The sequence below is a fragment of the Mesoplodon mirus genome, assembly GCF_964341445.2.
Source record: "Mesoplodon mirus genome assembly, chromosome: 7".
In the NCBI taxonomy this organism is placed as follows: domain Eukaryota; kingdom Metazoa; phylum Chordata; class Mammalia; order Artiodactyla; family Ziphiidae; genus Mesoplodon; species Mesoplodon mirus.
In genome coordinates this window covers 116,063,267-116,084,407 of record NC_138983.1, presented here as the reverse complement: position 1 = coordinate 116,084,407, position 21,141 = coordinate 116,063,267, and the positions used below count along the sequence as shown (strand labels likewise).

At 41.5% G+C, this 21,141-nt stretch overlaps 1 protein-coding gene across 2 annotated transcripts in view; it reads left to right on the top strand.

Moving 5' to 3' along the window:
- Nucleotides 1-15,835: 15,835 nt before the first annotated feature.
- ALKBH8 (alkB homolog 8, tRNA methyltransferase) overlaps nt 15,836-21,141 on the top strand; it is a gene marked incomplete at its 5' end in the record, with an annotated part of 63,760 nt that continues 58,454 nt past the window's right edge. The window contains one exon of one of the 2 annotated variants that reach the window (XM_082626823.1): nt 15,836-15,957. In XM_082626823.1, the coding sequence (XP_082482949.1) occupies nt 15,836-15,957 (122 nt within the window). The remainder of the gene's footprint in view (nt 15,958-21,141) is intronic. The other variant, XM_082626824.1, reaches the window with a different exon arrangement.

The following is a 21,141-nucleotide window of genomic DNA, read 5'->3' as shown; positions in this document are numbered from 1 at the left end:
CCTCCCCTTTGGAGGATGGAGATGGGATGAAAATCAGGAAATATAATCCAAAACCCATCCCTCCCTAATGGATATTCTGCCCATTCATTTTTACACCCCCATATCACCAGCTTGCCAAAGAAACTCAGGGCAGCTACTCACCTGAGTCTCTCCAGTCTCCCCTTGAGAGCATATATCGGTTAATAAATCCTCACTTAGCTTTCTCGACCTCTGTGTTTCACCTCGGAATTCTTTCTGTGATGAGATAAGAACCAGGCAGAGGACATGGAGGGAGGGGTCTGTCCCAGGAAGACCACATAGGGTCCTGCTTGGTTACAGAGAGACCATGCACACCTCCTTCCTCTTCCACTCCTCTTGCTCTCCTTATTTCCTTTTGTATTTTCCATTTCTTCCTCCTGTGTCAATTTTCCTTCTCCATTGCTGAGGCTGTGAGTCTACAGACGTCACCCACAGAAATTTCTAAGTGGTCTTGAGAAGCCTCAGGTATAAGTAGGCAGAGGGGTGAAAAAGCCAAGCATTATGCCAGGTAAAGATGTAATAGTGAGAAGTAAGAAGTAAGAATGTCATGGAGGGAAAAAGCCAAAAGAATCAGAGATGTATCTAAGTTGAGTGGAGGGAAAGGTGTCTCAGGTGACTCTCCTAACAGTTGGGACACTAATTAGGCTGGAGGAAAGGGAGGTGGTTACAAATTTGAAATGAATGAACTGAAGGGTGTTAAAGAGGTATGCAGTTAGATGCAAATGACACAGATGTCTTTATTTCACCTCTGCAAAAATGGAAGGTGTTCACCAGAGACCAGTGAGGATAAAGTGAAGCACACTTCTTACACTAGGATGGACTACTATCTGATAAGACTCTTTTCCCATGTAAATGTTGATGAAATTACAGAATCACGTTGGAATGAAAAGGACCTTTGAAATAACTGACTCAGGTAATTAAAAAAAAAATTTAGCCACAAAACCCTTGAAACCAAGCAGGAACCTGTGGAGTCCACCCAGATAAAAAAAAAAAAGCCCTTCCATGTCCCCTGTTTCTTGATTGTAGGAAAAAGTTTTCAACCTACTAGAGCTTCCCTGAGTTCCAAAGGGCAGATTCAAAGAGTTACTAATTAGGGGAGTGAGGAAATGCAGAAACAAAGGAAAGGCAGTCAAGAAAAAAACAGTGCAGCCATGAGGCAGGGTCCTGACTCCTCCTCAAGGGATATATATAACAACCTGATACATTTCTCTGAGTTCTTCTATAGGAAATAAGGCCCACACCCAGGTGGAGGATGGCAACTTCAGGCTGAACATAAGCACATGGACCCCAGATTGGCTGGAACCAGAGGCTGATGATTGAGATTTCTGGAACACCACCCTGTCACCTCACCACCCACCAATCAGAGGAAGGTAACACACCCTGCAGATTTCCCCCCAAATTTTGCCTATAAAAACACTTTCTCCCAAATCATGGAGAGTTCAGGTCTTTAGACCATGTGCCACCCCATTCTCCTTGATTTGTTGGCCCTTGCAATAAACCTTTCTATGCTCCAGATTCTGATGTTTTGGTTTGTTTGGCCTCACTGTGTATCAGGCACATGAACTTGGGTTCGACAGCATCCCTAAAAATGACCTTCTGCTGTGAACTCCAAAATGTAAAACTGACAAAAGCGGATTTGCTTTCACTAAAGTGGGCATGGGCCAGTGTCCGTTTCCTCTTGCTACTCCCATCGTGTATGGTGACTACCTGAGGCATCTTTAAGAAACCCTAAGGCTCAAAGGAATGTAATTAAAAAATTAATAGTGTTACCCAAAAACTGGGTTGGCCTATTGGTAGGTGTTGAACCAAAAGACACAACCAAGCCAAAGATCAGGAGAAGGAAAGATTTATTATCACTTGCAGCAAGTGAGGAGAATACTGGGGATCTTTCCCAAAACAGTGTCTCCCCGAACAGCAAAATTGGGGAAGTTTTAAGCTAACAGTACATGCATATTCAGGAAAGGGCTTGGGCAGTAGGCAGAGTCCAAGCTTTAGTTGATTAAAGTCAGAGAAGGTCAACATCATCCTCCCTCTGGTTCCAGTTGATCTGGTGGTTGAACACTTCAGGCTAATCTTTACCACTGAAGCAAAACTGGGAGTTTTTACAAGTGATATATTGTCTTTTCTATTGTTACTTCTCTTGCCTGATACCAGGCAATGTTTCTGCATTCTTTTGTTCCCTTAAGATCATTAATTCCTGAGACCTGTTCAGGGGCAAGCACTGTGGCCAGGCTTAGATAACAAAATGGCTTAAGTCAAAAATGGCTTCTCTCCTGTCAAGAAAGTCATGCCTGGTTCTCTTTCTTTGGGGACTCTCTGCCCTATCTGCTTCTAATAGTTTGGTCCAACTGTAAAATGGATTTTACAAAGAAAAAACTGAAGTACAGAAGAGTGACAAGAGTTACCAGGGTTAAATACTTGTTCTCCCATGCAGGGTGTTCTCTGTTGTACCATGCTGCCTTTAAACCAGCATATAGAATGAATCAGCAAATATATATTAGCATGACTTATGTGCAGTACTTGACCCTGGGTGCTAGAGTGTAAGATACAAAAGTATAAGCTGTAAGCTTCAAAGAGTTTATAGCTTAATTAAGAAAAATTGAATTAACAATGTAAAATTTGAATAGTTTAAAGAAACCAAGAATGGGACCTACCTGACTACTGTAGGGTCACTGAGGGCTTGGTTTGTTCTCACAGTGAGAGCATTTTGAGCACACCTGGAGTCCCTTAACTTCTCACCTGTAGGCCCAAACCTACCCTAGCTTCTTCCCCCAGCAGGGATTTGAAAGCCTCCATAGGGCTCCTACCTGCTGCTCCGTTTCAGGTTTAGTCTGTGAGCTCTTCCAAAGTGCTTCCTGTCCATTGTTTCTGAGCCCATGTCCTACCTGTAAACTATGATGACTAAAGCCTTTTACCTCCTGGTGGACTTCCTGGTAAAGATGCTTGCTGGGAATTTCAAGAATTGCCTGCTGTTGGATCTCTCTTTTTTGTCACTGTGCTGTGATGACTTTGCTACCTTTATGTTGCTTGCATGTCACTTACAAGTCTGTCCTGCATTCTGAATATACTGTTTTTGGGCAACACTGGTGGATTGATGTCTAGTTTCTGTGTGTAGTTCTGCACATTCCCCTTGGGTTTAAGCAGACCTTGACGGTAGTGGCTGAAGAAGTCCTGACTCTTCTTGCTGGTGGCTTCTCCTGTTATTAGCTGCTGCTAGACTAACTGATGTGTTTTGTCCTTCCTTGAGTACATATGTATCTTTTAGGCCTTTATGTCCACTAAGGAGTTGGAGAGTTGTTTTTGACAACCTAGCTTGAAAAGAAGAACATGAGTGGACCATCAGCCTCACCTGTGCCTTCCAGGTCCTGACTTCACCCTGGCAACAATTTGCTCTATGACATCTAGACCAGCAGTTATTGGAGGAGAATTCTGCTCTGAGGTCTTACATCTCCTTCCTCACTGAGGAGGACCAACTCTTGAAGGCCCAGCATATGGGACATCTCAACACAGTCAAGCCCACCTCAAGGACAGTTTGACATGTGAGGAGGAGTTACAGAAATCCTGTCTAGCAATTTGGTGTTGACTTACTTTTTTCTAGTTTTCTAGGACCTAGAATCTAGTCATAACTTTTTTACTGATCACATGAATATCAGGCTGAAGATCATTTGCCTCAAGGGATAAGCAACTTGCTATGTAACAGCCCCCATGATGGCACTTATGGATGGGCCCTGACAAACCTGTGGGGAGGAAAACAGCGGTAGTGTGAGAGAGAAGCAATAAAACAGTTTTTAAATCCTAGGCTAGAAGTCTTTCTCCAATAGAAATTGAAGTGTATTACAGCAGAGAGGCGCTCAAGCTCCAAATATTTACAGCAGACCTATGTCAACTGTGGCAGTCAGAATTTTCCAGCCATATGTTCAGTGTATACCAAGGGTGGAGGTGGCTTAGCTCCATATTAAAGGCCTTAAGTTCCCTCGTGTCTGGGCTGCTTCATGTTGTCCTCTTTCAGCATCTGTACATAACTTGAAACTCTGGCTTCCCAGCCTGTGCTTGGTTATAGAAACTGCCTAGTTTGGAGCGATGGGGGTTGCATTTTTCACACCCTCTTCTAATAGGACTGGATCTTTGTCAACCTTGGTTATGTCTTTAGTGATAGTCTGTTGGCTGAAGCCTCAATCTCCAGTTCCATATAGGACCTCACCTACAGGTACTTCCTTCTAGCACTCATGATATTCTCTAAGTACACCTTATTTGGCTTGGCATAGCCAGACTCTAACTTGACACACCTGAGCATTAAGCCTTCCTTTAAATGCTATCTCTTCCATGGTCTATGTCCTTTTAGTGTGGGGACCAGCATTCCATAGCTAATAGATGACATTCCCAGTTACCCCTCAGTTTTTTAGGAGCAAGGGGGTGTTCTCACCATGTTTTTCATGGTCTGAGGGCTTGGATCATGGTGATCAAAGTCTGAAACTCAAGTCTTCAGGAATTTCTACATATCAGACTTCATTATGAGGCTCTCTTGCCCCCTTTATATAAGAAATAAACCCAGGGTACTCTGGCTATTGAGTATTCTGTTTTTGCCTGCCTGGCATCCTTTACCTTGGGACCATCTCTGGCAAGCACTTGTTCCAAACCTGACTAGCCAGGAGAGTATGAGCTTGGATCCTGATGTGAAAAAAGAGAGACTTGAGAGGACTCTTCTTGACCTAGTAGATGCTGGCTTGAGGCTGTGCTATGTATCTGATGCTGAGTACTAGGTCCTATAACTTAAAAGAAGAATAGGTGAATAATTCTTGGATCCTGATGTGAAAGAAGAGAGACTTGAGAGGACTGTTTTTGACCTAGTAGATGCTGGGTTGAGCCTGTGCTGTGTATCTGATGCTGAGTATCAGTTAGGACCTATAACTTCTAAGTTATAGGACCTAGTGGTCCTATAACTTAGAAGAAGAATAGGTGAATAATTCTTGCTTAATCTGGTCTCTGGACCAGACAGACAACCCAATATATGTGGTCTTAACCCTGCTTTACCAGAAAAGTAAGGCTAGGGGAAGTAGCACCCCGAACCACATTTTTCCCTTAGGAAATGCAAATGATCACTCAAATCTAAAGGTTTTTGTTTAGAACACCAAGCAAAGGTTCTCAGCTCTTCTTCAGTTAGTAGTTTGACCCATTTCTCCACTTTCAATGTCCCCAGATACTTATAGCTTCAACTTTCATCTCTGCTATAGACTTGTCTGGAACTAAAGACAGTTCTAGATCATCTTTAGACCAAGCCATTCTTTATAAAATGGCACAACCAAGAATGCATGGCATTGTACTAGAAGTGGACTCTTTACTGTAATATCTCTCCTTTTGGTGATTAAGTCTGATAACCTCTAGCTACCCATTTCTTTAAGATACTGTGAAAATCATTCATTGGTCTTCTGTTGTCTGACTAATTTTGACCCCCTGGTTTCTATCCTCCATCACTGTATTTATTCAATACTTCAACAGTTAATGAAAAGGAAGGAGGCACTTATGATCTACACCATTCAATTTTAGCTGCTCTTATAGACATCTATAGTACAGCCCAAGAAACTGAACTACCCTTAAAGAAACAATCATTGTCCATTGCCAAAATACCTCCTAGCCTTGACCTTAGTCCTCCCGGGGAGTCTGCCCATATGCTCCCCACCACTATTTTAATAATTGACAAAACCATGGGCCCAGTTTAGATTTTTGGCACTGACCACTCTGTTATCATCTTTGGTTCCCAGTCAGACTTGCTTTTTGCTCTGTTCTGTGACTTGTGGCTTAAATTCTTGTTCATCTTTCTGTTTCTTATTACAGTCCTTTGGTGTCTGTTACTTCTAGTTGATTTTTCTTGGTATAAACTGGGCTGGATTTTGAGAGACCTTTTGTTACCATGGTTTGGTAACAGCTGCTCACTACTCCTAATTTGATTTTGGTACTTAAGTTCCTATTTGTTCTCTGAACGGGAGAAGCCTGGGATCACTTCAGTGATGTGACACCTCCTAAAGGCCTCCATACCAGCCAGAAGACTTTGGTGATTTAGGAGCTCTTGAAGCAGGATCCTAATTTCCAACTACTATTGATATTTGCCCAGGACTTTGCCATTTTTGTTTCTATAAGTTCCTGCTTCCACTGTTGCCATCTCCTGATCAAAAGTGCCTTCTGTATTAAAGAAATGTGAGCTTATTATATTTCTTTAGGTCCTAGATCCCCATTTCTTTAACAATTTTTCCCTAACTCCTTTTGTTTCCTGAACTCTCAGCCAAGGCTTGTCTAACCACCTCACCCACCCCAATCTCCTTGAGTTAGATTAGAACCAATTAACATGAAGCCACAATAAGATTTATATTCATTGGACTGGAAGAGCATTAAAACTATGGAGGAATTTGTAGTAGAGAGGATGACATAAAAAATCTGTCAGAGACTCATAAACCCCAAGCAATTATTTTCATAGGCATGGAAAACATTTTAACTTGAGATCATGGTCTACCTATGTCATTGCCTCAGTAATTCAACTTCATTAAGTTTCTTGTTTCAAATGATTTTTCAAAGCTATTTCTATTAATGGCATGGTTAAATTTTATGAAGAGTTCCATAATCAATGCTAATTATTAATTTCTCATTCTGAGAATGTCAACAGGCTTCCTAGAGATGTTGAAAAGTAAATTCTAGGTCTAGTTAACATCCTATTAACCTACATGGGTTGAGAAAATGTTGATATCCAACCATTTCTGACACAAACTGAAACAGAAGAAAACAAGACAATTAATGCTGCTTGTCTTTTTGAAAATTAATAATATAGCATCTAAACTTTCAATTAAGATTCTGGACATACTCTCTTTATTGAAGGTTAAAGTTATACTGTGTAAATTATTTTTACATGTGTTTGCTTAAAAGATGCAACCATTTAAATAAAACCTTTTTCATGTTTATCATGTCTATATGTCTCATAACTCTTGGATAGACTTCAAAATAACAAGGACATTTTCTCTGCAATGGTGTCCCTGAGTATAATGGTTGCAATTGGAAAAGAGGTGGGCCTTTGTGTTGGAATCCTGCTTCTATTACTAATTATGTAACCTAGGGAAAGTTGCTTAACGTTGCTGAGCCTCAGATTCCACATTTGTAAAATTGAGGACATAAAACTTATTCCTAGGGTTGTTCTTGCTAAGATTAAATAATAAAGTATGTTAAGTGTAGTAAGTACTTAATACCTCACTAAAATGTAGCTGTAGATAGATATGTTTTATAAAACTGTGCCCTTTTATTCACGTAAGAACACAGACATGAATGTAAATCACTCTTAAAAACTATTTCCTACTTAAACAGCTTATACAGTTTGTCTTTTAAGTCTCAGTTGCTATATCTGTATAATGGGATATGGAGATATCAATAATTAGAATAGTTTTGAGATAATTTTATGGGTTCTTTAATAATCTGATAATCTGAGCACTGTATCATCTGGCTTCTTGGTCCCTTGTACCTTATAATGTTACAACATTTCACCTGAAATAAAGATTCAAAATATATTAGACACTTGACAGTTTGTTACTCTGGAGCAGATTTGTTTTTTTTTTAAGTTTTTATTTATTTATTTATTTATTTATTTTGGCTGCATTGGGTCTTCATGGCTGTGCGCGGGCTTTCTCTAATTGCGGCAAGCAGGGGCTGCTCTTCGTTGTGGTGAGTGGCCTTCTCACTACAGTGGCTTCTCTTGTTGCAGAACATGGGCTCTAGACACGCGGGCTTCAGTAGTTGTGGCACACAGGCTCAGTAGTTGTGGTTCGTGGGCTCTAGAGAGCAGGCTCAGTAGTTGTGGCGCACAGGCTTAGTTGCTCCACGGCATGTGGGATCTTCCCAGACCAGGGATTGAACCCGTGTCCCTTGCATTAGCAGGTGGATTCTTAACCACTGCACCACCAGGGAAGCACTGGAACAGATTTTTAAAGGGTTCTATGTTGATAATTTTCTTCAATGGTTGCTAGCAAGATTGCTTGTTAAGCATGCAGATTGTTGGGCCCTGGCCCCAGAGATTTTGAAACACATACTATAATCCACTGGGGTTCAGAGAAACTATTAAAACTTATATTTGCTTTTAGCTGACTCATTATATCTAATGGGGTCTGGAACTCTGTGTTTTTAACAAGTACTCCAGTGATTCTGATACAGCTAGTCTGAGGACCATCCTTTGAGAAATATGCACAAGGGCAGTGACCTCTAATGTGCAGTGTACATAACTTAGGTTATCTGGAAGAATATGTTAGAAATTCTATTTATAGTTTTGTCAAAATCAAATTAATCTCCAGTCATATTTAGTATGCTGGAGGTTTCATTAGGTCTGCATGTCTGATTGTCACATGTCACAGAGTCTGAGAGGTGCTCTAAGAAAACACTGTAGAGTGGGAGTTCGTAGGCAGGGGAGCTGCCTCTGGCACCCTCCCTCCTCAGCTTTAAGCAAGACATGATTTTTGTGCCTGGTAAATTCTTATATAACCCAAAAACTATTTTTGAAAAATGGACAAGTGGGTTAGAAAACTCTAAATTTCCTACAGTGAAATTGAAGATAATAATTGAAGCACAGATAACCAATAGAAAATGGCAAAATGGATGCTCCTAGTATGAGGTCTTAGCCATAATGTAAGTAAAAGCTAAGGCCATCTAAATCAGCTCTAGCAAATCTCCCCAAATTAGAAATGATCATGAAGATTATATGAAATATGGATTTACATCCAGGATAGTTAATGATGAAATTGCCATCTCTGGGCAAGTATCTTTGTATTTTGGGGTCTTTGAGAGATTAATGATAGTATGAAGCCATTAAATTAGTTAAACATTTTAAAATGAATTTTAAAAAATATTTTTGACATCTTTATTGGAGTATAATTGCTTTACAATGTTGTGTTAGTTTCTGCTGTATAACAAAGTGAATCAGCTATACATATATCCCCATATCCCCTCCCTCTTGCGCCTCCCTCCCACCCTCCCTATCCCACCCCTCTATGTCATCCCAAAGTGTCAAGTTGATCTCCCTGTGCTATGCAGCAGCTTCCCACTTGCTATCTATTTTACATTTTGGTAGTGTATATATGTCAGTGCCACTCTCTGAATTTGTCCCAGCTTACCCCACCCACACTGTGTCCATTCCTTATGTCTGCGTCTTCATTCATGTCCTGCCCCTAGGTTCATCAGAACCATTTTTATTTTTTTTTAGATTCCATATACATGTGTTAGGATATGGTATTTGTTTTTCTCTTTCTGACTTACTTCACTCTGTATGACAGACTCTAGATCCATCCACCTCAATACAAATAACTCAATTTCATTCCTTCTTATGGTTAATATCCCATTGTATATATGTGCCACATCTTCTGTATCCATTTATATGTCAATGGACATTTAAGTTGCTTCCATGTCCTGGCTATTGTAAATAGTGTTGCAGTGAACATTGTGGTACATGTCTCTTTTTGAATTATGGTTTTCTCAGGGTATATGTCCAGTAGTGGGATTGCTGGGTCTTATGGTAGTTCTATTTTTAGTTTTTTAAAGAACATCCATACTGTTCTCCATAGTGGCTGTATGAGTTTACATTCCCACCAACACTGCAAGAGTGTGCCCTTTTCTCCACACCCTTTCCAGGATTTATTGTTTGTAGATTTTTGATGATGGCCATTCTGACTGGTGTGAGGTGATACCTCGTTTTTGAGAGAAATCTTTTCTTGTAGAGTTAAGAGAAACATTTAAAAAAATTGTTTTATCATAACTTTTAAAAATCCGTGCTTCCCTGGTGGCGCAGTGGTTGAGAGTCCGCCTGCCGATGCAGGGGACACGGGTTCGTGCCCCGGTCCGGGAGGATCCCACATGTCGTGGAGCGGCTGGGCCCGTGAGCCATGGCCACGGGGCCTGCGCCTCTGGAGCCTGTGCTCTGCAACGGGAGAGGCCACAAAGTGAGAGGCCCGCGTGCCGCCAAAAAAAAAAAAAAATGATAATAAATAAATAAAAATCCATAAATCCCACTCCTCTGGCCACCCTAAAGATTCTCCTGCACCCTGAGTTAACTGTTATCTCTTTACTCTCTTCTACTTGAAAAATGTGTTGCAGAACAATATTCTGTGACGTAAGCAGGTCTTCAGCCTCTAGAATAAACCATTTTCTGGGGGAGGGGTGGTGGTGGGAGTTGGCCAATACTTTGCAGCTAACATGTTTTGCAATGGACCAAAAAACAATCCTCCAAGCAGAGTTTTATGTTTTGTATTACAAATTAAAGTCTGGCTCCTTTTCTTTTTCTTTTTGGTTACTTTTGCCTCTCATTACTGCATGAGAATATTTTTACCATATGACTTATAAAACTGAAAACTTTTCATTGAATTTTTATCACTATAGCATGAATAATTCATTCAGTCCTCAAATGTCACAATGAACATCAAGTGGTTTTACATAATGCATTCCTGATGGAGTTTCAAGAAGCCAGCAATCCAGGGATGCAGGAGAGAAGACAAAGTTTGGAAAGGAATTTCATATAAATTTATCATTTAACCAGGAAGGATAAAATAAGTGGAGAGAAAAGACTGAGAAATAAAAGTGTGTTTTTTTTAGAAACCAAAAATAGGAAAAAAAAGCAAAACTAACACACTTGCCACTGAGGACAGAGGGGTAAAAAAACAGAAGGTAGCCAAAAACAGATGGTCTGGTTGGGGGGCAGGAGGGGAAGTTAGGAACCTCATAAGTATAGGAATTGAATTTGAAGCTGTAGTAAAATGGTATTACATTTCGGAACCATAATAAATATTTACAATTTTCAAGGACTCTGGGAACATTTTCAATGTTATCTGAGTGAGGAATCTTGAATGAAATATAATAGCTATTAGAATTCTACGTTTGACTGTTTATTAGTTGTTGAGAGTACTCCTCCTTCTAACATCCCCTTCTTTTAGGTTTTGAGATTGACCGTATTACAGTAATCCAGCCAAATGAAATTTTCAAGGCTTTTATGGAACAGGCTGTTAATTGTCTATCCAACTGCTGTTCTCTCATTTTTTCTTGCTAATAGAACCTTAATTTTATTTTTCTCCAGATAGAGTGTAGCTTATCAAGATCTCTTCCTCTCAGGGAGGATGGGCCTCATACCAGCCCCATGGAATTAATCATCACTAGCTTACACAAGTCATGGTAATTCTACACCCGTTAGCTAATGATTGGCCTGGGGTAAGCATGTGTAAGAGTTTTCTATTGCTGCTGTACCAAATTATCACAAATTTATTATTTCACAGTTCTGTAGGCCAGAAGTTTGTGTTCGCTCACTTGGTTTCTCTGCTCTGAGTATTTTAAGGACAGAATCAAGGGGTTGACTGACTGGGCTCTTATAAAAATGCTCTGGGAAGGATCTGCTTCCATGTTTATTCAGGTTGTTGGTAGAATCAGGTTCCTTGAGGTTGTAGGACTGAGGCCCCATTTCCTCGTTGACTATCAGCTGGGGGCTGCTCCTAGCTCACAGGAGCATCTCTTCAGTCTGCACATGGACCATTACATCTCAGAGACAGCAAGTGTGTGTTGAACCCTTCACACTTGGAAACTTTCTGACTTTTGCTTCGTCTCTCTTGCTCCAGCCCTGGTAAATGTTTTGCTTTTAAGGAATCAGGTGGTTATATTGGACCCCTAGATAATCTATTTAAAGTTTTGCAAACAATTATATCTGAATATTCACAGATTCCCAGGATTAAGGTGTGGATATCTTTGGGGGTCCATTATTCTGCCTACCATTATATGTAACCCATAAATAGTCAAAGAAAAAAGGGGGATTCCATTGGAGGCTTCATTTCCTAGGTGAAAGGATAGAGACTCTGCTCTTTTTATCCAGCTAGAGACGCTAGTGGGGGGACAAGGTGTCTGGAGTGGCAGCAGCTACCTTGTAACCAGGAGACGTCAAGAATGAAGATAAAAGTCAACATACCAAGGATGGTGGAGCAGGAGACTAGAAAAGCACCTAGGTCCTCTTGATGATATTTTTTATTAATTAATTAATTAATTTATTTATTTTTGGCTGTGTTGGGTCTTTGTTTCTGTACAAGGGCTTTCTCTAGTTGGGGCAAGTCGGGGCCACTCTTTATCGCAGCCTCTCTTGTTGCGGAGCACAGGCTCCGGACGTGCAGGCTCAGTAGCTGTGGCTCATGGGCCCAGTTGCTCCCTGGCATGTGCGATCTTCCCAGACCAGGGCTCAAACCCGTGTCCCCTGCATTGGCAGGCAGATTCTCAACCACTGCACCACCAGGGAAGCCCTTGATGATATTTTTGAATAGCAGAACCAACGCCAGTGATTGCTTTTGTCTGGATGGCTTGTCATTTGAGGAAAAGTAATGATTTGTTTACAAGCAATCAGTTCAGTTTTCTGTCACTGGCAACCAAAAGTAATTCTAAATGTTATGTTGCTCCTAGCCCTGATTTCTGGAACTCTACTGTGGGACACATCTCTACTTTTCCACACTTTAAAATGTAGTGTTGGCCAATCTGATTAAATTAATTTATATTGTAATTCACAATAAATGTCTTCAGTGGTGGTGTCAACCTTAGCTTCACCTTGAGACTGTATTCAGGATTACAGAGTCCAGGAAGAGTGTCCAGGGGTCAGCAAACTATAGCCCACGAGCCAAAGCCTGCTGGCATAAGCCATGGAGGCTAAGAAAGGTTTTCATATTCTTTTTTGGCCTGCACCACACGTTATGTGGGATCTTCCCTGACCAGGGATCGAACCCGTGCCCCCTGCATTTGGACCATGCAGTGTTAACCACTGGGCCACCAGGGAAGTCCAAAAGGCTTTCATATTCTAAAAGATTGTAACTCCACACCGCCCCCCACAACAACAACAACAGCAAAGAATTTGTGACCACAAGCTGAAAGTTTATTATCTGGGCCTTTATGGAAAAATCATGCCAACCTCTGCACTAGTCCCAAAGAGGACTCACCTATCATGAAGTTGAGACTGGGGTTTTGCTAAGGAAAGAGTTATTAGGTAAGCATTTAAGACCTTTGAAAAATTATTATAAATCACTCTGTAAAGCTTTTGGCACAGGTAAAGATGAATTCTATCTTCAAATTAGGTTTCTTTTCAGTTCAACATTTATTGAATTTCTATTATTACAAGAGTATGGAAGATACTGGAGTTACATAATGAATAAAACAGGGTCTTAATGTAGCTGGAAATCACTTCAGGGAGTCATCTTCTCTGGCAGAAATTATTCACACAATATTCTGAGCAAAAGATAAGGGCCTGTATAAAAAGGATTGCATGCAAAATTTTATATGGATTGCGAATTCCCTGGCATTCCAGTGGTTAGGACTTGGCTCTTTCACTGAAGGGGCCTGGATTTGATCCCTGGTTGGGGAACTAAAATCCCGCATGCTGCACAGTGTGGCCAAGTGAAAAAAAATTTTTTATATGTATCTATTTTTTTCTAAGGATATGGAAATAAGGATGGACAGCAAGTGGTTGGAAATTTGGGCCTGTAACTCAGGATCAGAAGAGTAGAAAAGGAATGAACAACCATTTAATAGCTACTTTATATATGTTGGTTAAATAGTTATATCAATCCCCAAAGGTAAATGCTGTTTTGCAATTTCTGCTTCAGGTCATACTCCAATGACCATATTGCTTTCACTAAATCAAACTGCCTCCTAAAGAGAAACAGGGACTGAAGATAAAGATTAGAAGAAGAGTCACAAACCCCTTTAAAATTCTGGAGAGGCAGATAGGGAGACTGTAGAATAAAAGAGTCAAACACAAAACCTGAAGGATTGCCTGCATTTAATCATGGAAAAGGGAGAGAAGCTAGTGAAAAACTCTGAAAACACGTGATCAGAACGTGTAAGGAAAACTAGGAGAGAATTGTTTCACAGAGGCCAGGAAATTTAAAAGGTTTAAAAGCTCCAGTACCTTCAAGCATGGTGGATGTAGAGATGAAATCAACTGAATTTGGTCAACAGGACATAAGGTGATATTTTGTTTTGCTGTCCAATTTTTTTCCCTTTTTTAAATTAATTTTTATTGGAGTAAAGTTGCTTTACAATGTTGTGTTAGTTTGTACTGTACAGCAAAGTGAATCAGCTATACATATACATATATCCCCTTTTTCGGATTTCCTTCCCATTTAGGTCACAACAGACCACAGCATTGAGTAGAGTAAGTTCTCATTAGTTATCTATTTTATACATAGTATCAATGGTGTGTATATGTCAATCCCAGTCTCCCAATTCATCCCACCCCCTACCCCCCTTTCCCCCCTGGTATCCCTACGTTTGATTTCTACATCTGTGTCTCTTTCTGCTTTGCAAATAAGTTCATCTATACCATTTTTCTAGATTCCACATATATGCATTAATATACTATATTTGTTTTTCTCTTTCTGACTTACTTCACTCTGTGTGACAGTCTCTATGTCCATCCATGTCTCTTCATTGTTGTCCAATTTGGTAGCCACTAGCTACATGCAGCTATTTACATTTAAATTAGTTAAAAAGTCAAAATTCAGCTCCTTAGTTGTATTAGCCACATATGAAATGCTCAAAAGCTACATGTGGCTAGTGGCTAGCATATTGGACAACTCAAAGAAAACACTTCTATCATCACAGAAAGTTCTACTGGAATGTATTTTTTTTTAAGCATCCAGTAGTGCAGAAGCAAGAATGCAATGGGGAGATTTAACATGTTTTCCCTTATGCCCTCTATAGTAGTTTGCAACATCTGGTTGATTTGATTTCTCTAGCTTGAGTTTGTGTCTTCACTTTTTCTATTCATTTTCAGCCTCATGCTCATTTTACTGGACTATTGCAATGGCTGCCTATCTGCTTCCCCAACTTGTTCCTTCCTCCTTCTAATCTTTTCTCCATACAAATCATTCATCCACTCAACAACACTCTTGTCAATGCCACTTTTCCTGAGCAGCCAACCTTAACTTTTACTGATAGTCCACTGTGGTAGGGTGCAGATGGGGGCACTGTCTCAGCACCATAAGTGATTTCCTTCCCACTCCCAAGTTTCCTTCCCTGCACTCACACAGATCATAATCCAATGCAAGCAGCATGATTATAATACATTCATATCACACAAATAACGTTAGAGCAGGAACAATAGCTAATCATCATCCTCTCCTGTGTCTTTTATTTCTGATCTGTTACCAAATCTTTTCCCTTTTCACTTCACCACTGCAATAGCCTGTTACCTAGTCTTCTTTTAGTCTCTCCTCCTACCTTCCACCAGAAGCTCCGGTCAAATTACCCAATTTCTTTCAGGGATCCCCTTAGGCCTACAGAACAGAATGGCGTAAATTCTTCTAAAATGTAGCACAGCCCATCTTTCCTCTCCTACCTCCCTCAACATTCTTCCACACATCTTTCTATCACCCGGTAGTATTCAACATTCCCCTGGCACATTCACGCATATTCACCTCCCACTCTCTTGTCTATGCGGTGTCATCTTTCAGACCCCAGGCTTCTCTCCCATTCCCTTAAGACTCAGGAGGTAAGATGCACAGAGCCCAAGGCGGAGGTGGGTATTACTCAGGGATCGAGGGACAGAAACCTGTTTGGCCGTGTCCATTTGGGGAGCTACCCCAAATAAACTGCACTAACAACCTTTGCTATGCCCCGCAAAAAGTCAACCTAATTTTCACTGTAACGGAGAGCAAGCCCTCCACTGGTCAAAGACTCTTGGCAGAGAAAGAGGCACTAAACACTCTGGGAGGCGAAGGGGATTGTGGGAACGCCGGTCATCTCCCCGCAGGCTCATGGGAAATGTAGTGCAGTTTTCTCCAACATGGCTGCGCCCAGGAGAGTTGACGTACTTGTACCCTCTGCGGCTTCTTGGGATAGAGAGGGAGAAGCTGCCGAAGGAGAGAGCACCCGCGTGGTGAGAACCCAGCCTGAGTCAAGGCGGAGGTTTGTGGCACTTCTTATTGGCGGGCATGATGGATGCAAATCGCCGCTTTCTCTTGTTGGCCTCTTCCGGTCTCCTCTATCTGCCTCAAGAGCTTCGGACCTCACCAGGGAGAGGAGGGATGGTCCGTGGGCAGTAGGGTGTCTTTGCGTGGGGTGGTCCTGTCAGAGTTTGAGGTGCATGTGCTTGTATTTGTTGCGGGTGCTCACGTGGTGTCTGTGTCAATCTTCTGTTAATTTTGGGGTTGGAGACAGGCGGTTGCAGCCTGAGGAGTGTTGGTCAGTGGTGTTAGCTTCAGGGTTTTTTTTGACCCTGCCAATGCAGTGAAGAAAGGATGTTGCTGGTGGTCTGGCAGCTTACAAAGCTGAATCTTCCTATGCTCTTTTTTGAGTAAAACCGGAGACCCCTGGGCTTCTGGTACTGTGAGCCTACAGTTTGGGCTGATTTCATTTAACAGATACTTGCTGAACTCTAGGCACTCAAGTTATGTGCCTTCCAGTAGGTCACAGCTTTCTGGGTGAGCCCAGCACACAAACAGGGAATTATAATATAATGTGAAAATTGCAGGGATAGAGATACACATTAGATATTAATGAAAACATTGAAGAGGGCCACCAAGCTCAGAATCCTGGCGAAGAGGTTTAGGAGGTAAGATGGCAAGTTTAATAAGTTTAGGCTTACTCAGTAAGGGTTTATTGAGTAACTGCTAGGTGCTAGGTTCTGCTCTACGTGCTGAGTGCTACAGGGTGAATAATACAGACAAAAAAACCCTCTACTTTCTTTTTTTCTTATTTCTTATTTATTTATTTATTTATTTAATTTATTTTTGGCTGCTCGGGTGAGGCACGTGGGATCATCGTTGAGGCCTGCGGGAATCTTTCTTTGTCACGTGAGCTTCTCTCTAGTTGTGACGCGCCGGCTCCAGGGTGCGTGGGCCCTGTAGTTTTCTTCACGAGGGCTCTAGTTGAAGCACGCGAGCTCAGTAGTTGTGGCGTTAGGGCTTAGTTGCCCTGCGGCGTGTGGGATCTTAGTTGCCCCACCAGGGATTGAACCCTCGTCCCCTGCATTGTAAGGAGGATTCTTTACCACTGGACCACGAGGGAAGTCCTAGAATCTCTACTTTCATAGAGCTTACTTTCTAGTAAGTTAAAGGAGGAAGACAGAATTAACACAATTACTGAGGGCATTAGAAAATATAGAGTAGGTATTCTTCAAAGAATTAAAATGAGGTGATATGACAAGTGATGAATCAGTTTTTTCTAATCATTAAAAAAATTTTTTAAATAGGTAATGCAATTTGAATAGCTGCTAAATTCAAAACTTACAAAAAAGGAGCTTCTCATTCCTGTACCTACTCTACCTGTTTTCCCTTCCCGGTGGCAACCCATATCACTGATATCTTGTATGTCCTAGAAACCTGTATGTATAATTTGTATACCTGTACTGTACTTTATAACTAGGGCTCATTTGATAGGAATTGAAGTTGTTTCCAATCTTTGCTATTAATTAAATTTAATTTACATACAAGCACAGGAACATTTGTGTATACTGCTTGGTTCATTTAGGCTGTCTTATTTAAGGAGAGCATAGACACACATATTACTATTACCATTTAGGCAATATCCAATAGGATGTGTTGGGGTTAAACTTACTAACAGAGCAGATGTGATTTCTAAACCCTTATTATCCTATGGAGAATGTGCTTAGGCTGGACTCAGCATGGCTGGTATTCTAATAAATAGTGACCTGGCTCCTGTAACATCCCATAACAGTCCCATAACATGGCAAGGAGCATGCAAGCCTTTGTGCAGTAGTGGAAATCCCTTGGCCAGGGAAGTGGCCTTGTTAGAAAGGGGCACCTCCACATCTCAGCAGCTGGTATCAGCCTATTCCTTGGTGAGGTGACTCGACTGGTCTTTCTTCACATGTAGTAATATTGCCTCACTGAGGGAAGGAGAAGGGAAAGGGGATGACAGAAATGTGATTATGAGGCTCCATCTACTGTTGCTGGACTCTAAGTGTCAGACTTAAAAAAATGTATTCAGCGTCTTTTATTTCTTCCACTTTGCAGTCTTTGCTCTCATGTAACATATTTAGAAAACAATTCTTAGTAGATTCATCCCTGTTCTTCATTGCTAACTGCAAAAATGATGATCTTGGAATGGAGTGGCAATAAAATAATTCCTTTGAGGGCCCTCAGCTTTTCTTGGTCTTCTTAAACAAGTCTTATCTGGCTCTTCTGGAAATTAACAGTAATTTAGTAATAGACGTATTTAATACTTTTAACAAAGTTATGAGATAGTGTCAAAGAATAACACAGCCAGACATTAGTTAAAGCAGTGAAAACAGACTTTATTTAGTAATTATTGACAGTAGGAGAAAGAGCTAAACTCCATTCCAATTTGTGTGGAAGTGATTAGGGTGTGTGTGTGTGGGTGCTCAGTAGAGTCGGAGAAGTAAAAAATTATAAAGGGTGGGTCAGTGTAAATGCAGTTAGGCCAGCTGGCAGTTATCAAAGTTAAGATTCCATCCTGTCACAGAGACTGAGAGACAGAGGCCCTGTCCTTCCTGACGATTACATTTCAAAGGGGGAATTCCCTGGCAGTCCAGTGGTTAGGACTCCGTGCTTTCACTCGGAGGGCGCAGGTTCAATCCCTGGTGGGAGAACTAAGATCTCGCAAGCCACATGGTGCCGCAAAAAACAAACAAACAAAATACAAAACATTTCAAAGGAATGGTTCTCAGGTCCTTGAGAGAGACATGTCTGAGTTGCAGGAGATACATGTGCACAATTGTAAGCTTTTGCGGTACGCGGGCCTCTCACTGTTGTGGCCTCTCCTGCTGCGGAGCACAGGCTCCAGACGCGCAGGCCCAGCGGCCGTGGCTCACGGGCCCAGCCTCTCCGCGGCATGTGGGATCCTCGTGGACAGGGGCACGAACCCGTGTCCCCTGCATCGGCAGGCGGACTTTCAACCACTGCGCCACCAGGGAAGCCCTGTAAGCTGAGTTTTTTTAGCAATTTTATTTAATTTATTTATTTTTTGTCTGAATTGGGTCTTCACTGCTGCATGCGGGCTTTCTTTCTAGTTGCGGCGAATGGGGGCTACTCTTGGTTGTGGTGCTTGGGCTTCTCACTGTGGTGGCTTCTCTTGTTGTGGAGCACGGGCTCTAGGTGCGCAGGCTTCAGTAGTTTTGGCATGCGGGCTCAGTAGTTGTGGCTCACGGGCTCTAGAGCGCAGGCTCAGTAGTTGTGGCGCACGGACTTAAGTTGCTCTGCAGCATGTGGGATCTTCCCGGATCAGGTCTTGAACCCGTGTCCCCTGCATTGGCAGGAGGATTCTTAACCACTGTGCCACCAGGGAAGTCCCGTAAGCCGTTTTTAATAAGTGCTTTAAAAAAAGAAGGGAGGTCAGGGGCCTATTGTTAGGAGATGTTAGAACAAATAGTAAAATATCCAGGCAGCATTTTAAGATTTCTCAGGCAGCCATTTTAATGGGGAGCTGGGGTCATCCTAGGGTATGAGCTAGAGTTTGGTGAAGTTTTTTAGTGCAGGGTTTGGATGGAGTTACGTGCCAAGAATAGGCATTATTTTTCCTGTTTTATAGGTGAAGAAACCTAAGCACAGAAATAAGTAAGTAACTCGAACAGGGTCATATAGCTAGTAAATTGTAAACCTGAGGTTTGAACCTAGAACCTGGACCCCTAAACACTGTGTTATACTGTCTCAAAAAACTGAAGGAGGCTCTGGGGAAACAAAAATATGATTTAATTCTTGTCATCAAAGAGCTCATAGTCCAGTGGAAGGGGACAAACATTAGAACAAATAATTATAATTAGTGCAATGTTAAAAATATATATTCAGCTCTCCCCTTCCTGTGTAACGATGACTCCTAAAGCTTTCTCTCTAACCTCATTTCTTCTCATTTTGCCACTTTATGTTTTTCATCTGCCAGCCAGACATTGCAACTGTGTATCTTAACAGTACTTCAAACATATTATATCCTAAATCTGACTTATCACCTCCCTTACTGAGCAGCTCTTCCTGACCCTCTTCTGACTTTCCAGTTTTGGAATGAAATCACTAGCCTCTCAGTCACTCAGGCTCTGTCCTGTTAGTAACTGATCTCTGATTCTTCTCTCCCTCATGTCCGAGTAGTCATCAGGGCTATTGATTATTCTTGAACTTTTCTTTTGCCCTCTCCCCTTCTCTCCCTATTTCCTTTCTTCCTACAGCCTTCACCCTAGATCAGGCCAGCATTTCTACTTGTTAAGCAGGGTTATTGCAAGTCCTTTTGCCTCTCATTTCTCTATTGTGCTGTCCAGCCAGCCTGTTTTACTGGCCCTACCTCCTATCACATGTGCTCCATGTATTAGTTAAACTGGATTACTGGCCGTTCTTTCAATAGTCTCAGCATTTTTCTCTATACATAAAGATTAATAATTAGAGTTTTGACTGTTTGAGAGCTGTTTTGGAATATGATTTTTTAAAAAATATATTTATTTATTTTATTTATTTTTGGCTGCATTGGGTCTTCATTGCTGTGCGCAGGCTTTCTCTAGTTGCGGTGAGCGGGGGTTACTCTTCATTGAGGCATGCAGGCTTTTCATTGCAGTGGCTTGTCTTGTTACAGAGCATGGGCTCTAGGTGCGTGGGCTTCAGTACTTGTGGCACATAGGCTCAGTAGTTGTGGCTCGTGGGCTCTAGAGTGTAGGCTCTAGAGTTGTGGTGCACGGACTTAGTTGCTCTGCGGCATGTGGGATCTTCCAAGACCAGGGCTTGAACCTGTGTTCCCTGCATTGGCAAGCGGATTCTTAGCCACTGCGCCACCAGGGAAGTCCCTGGAATATGATTTTATTTAACTTCTTAAACTTATTTCATTTGCTAACTTTGAAGACTTTCAAGTGGGTGAAGAGTGGAATTGGTGGATCAGCCAACATTCTGTGCTCTAAAAAATTATGTCTTCTACTCACTGTCTTTGCCAAACACATCTATTTCTGTTTTTAGCTTCTGTTCTTTATTGCCTCACTGGATACCCTCCCTTCCATATGACTCTATATTTCTTGTCCTTTGATACTCAGCTCAAATCCCCTTTTGTTTTGAAGTTCTCCCAAACTTTTCCAGTTGACATTGATCTTATCTTTTTTGTCTCTAATTTGTATCAGATCTAAAGACCATTAACACTTAA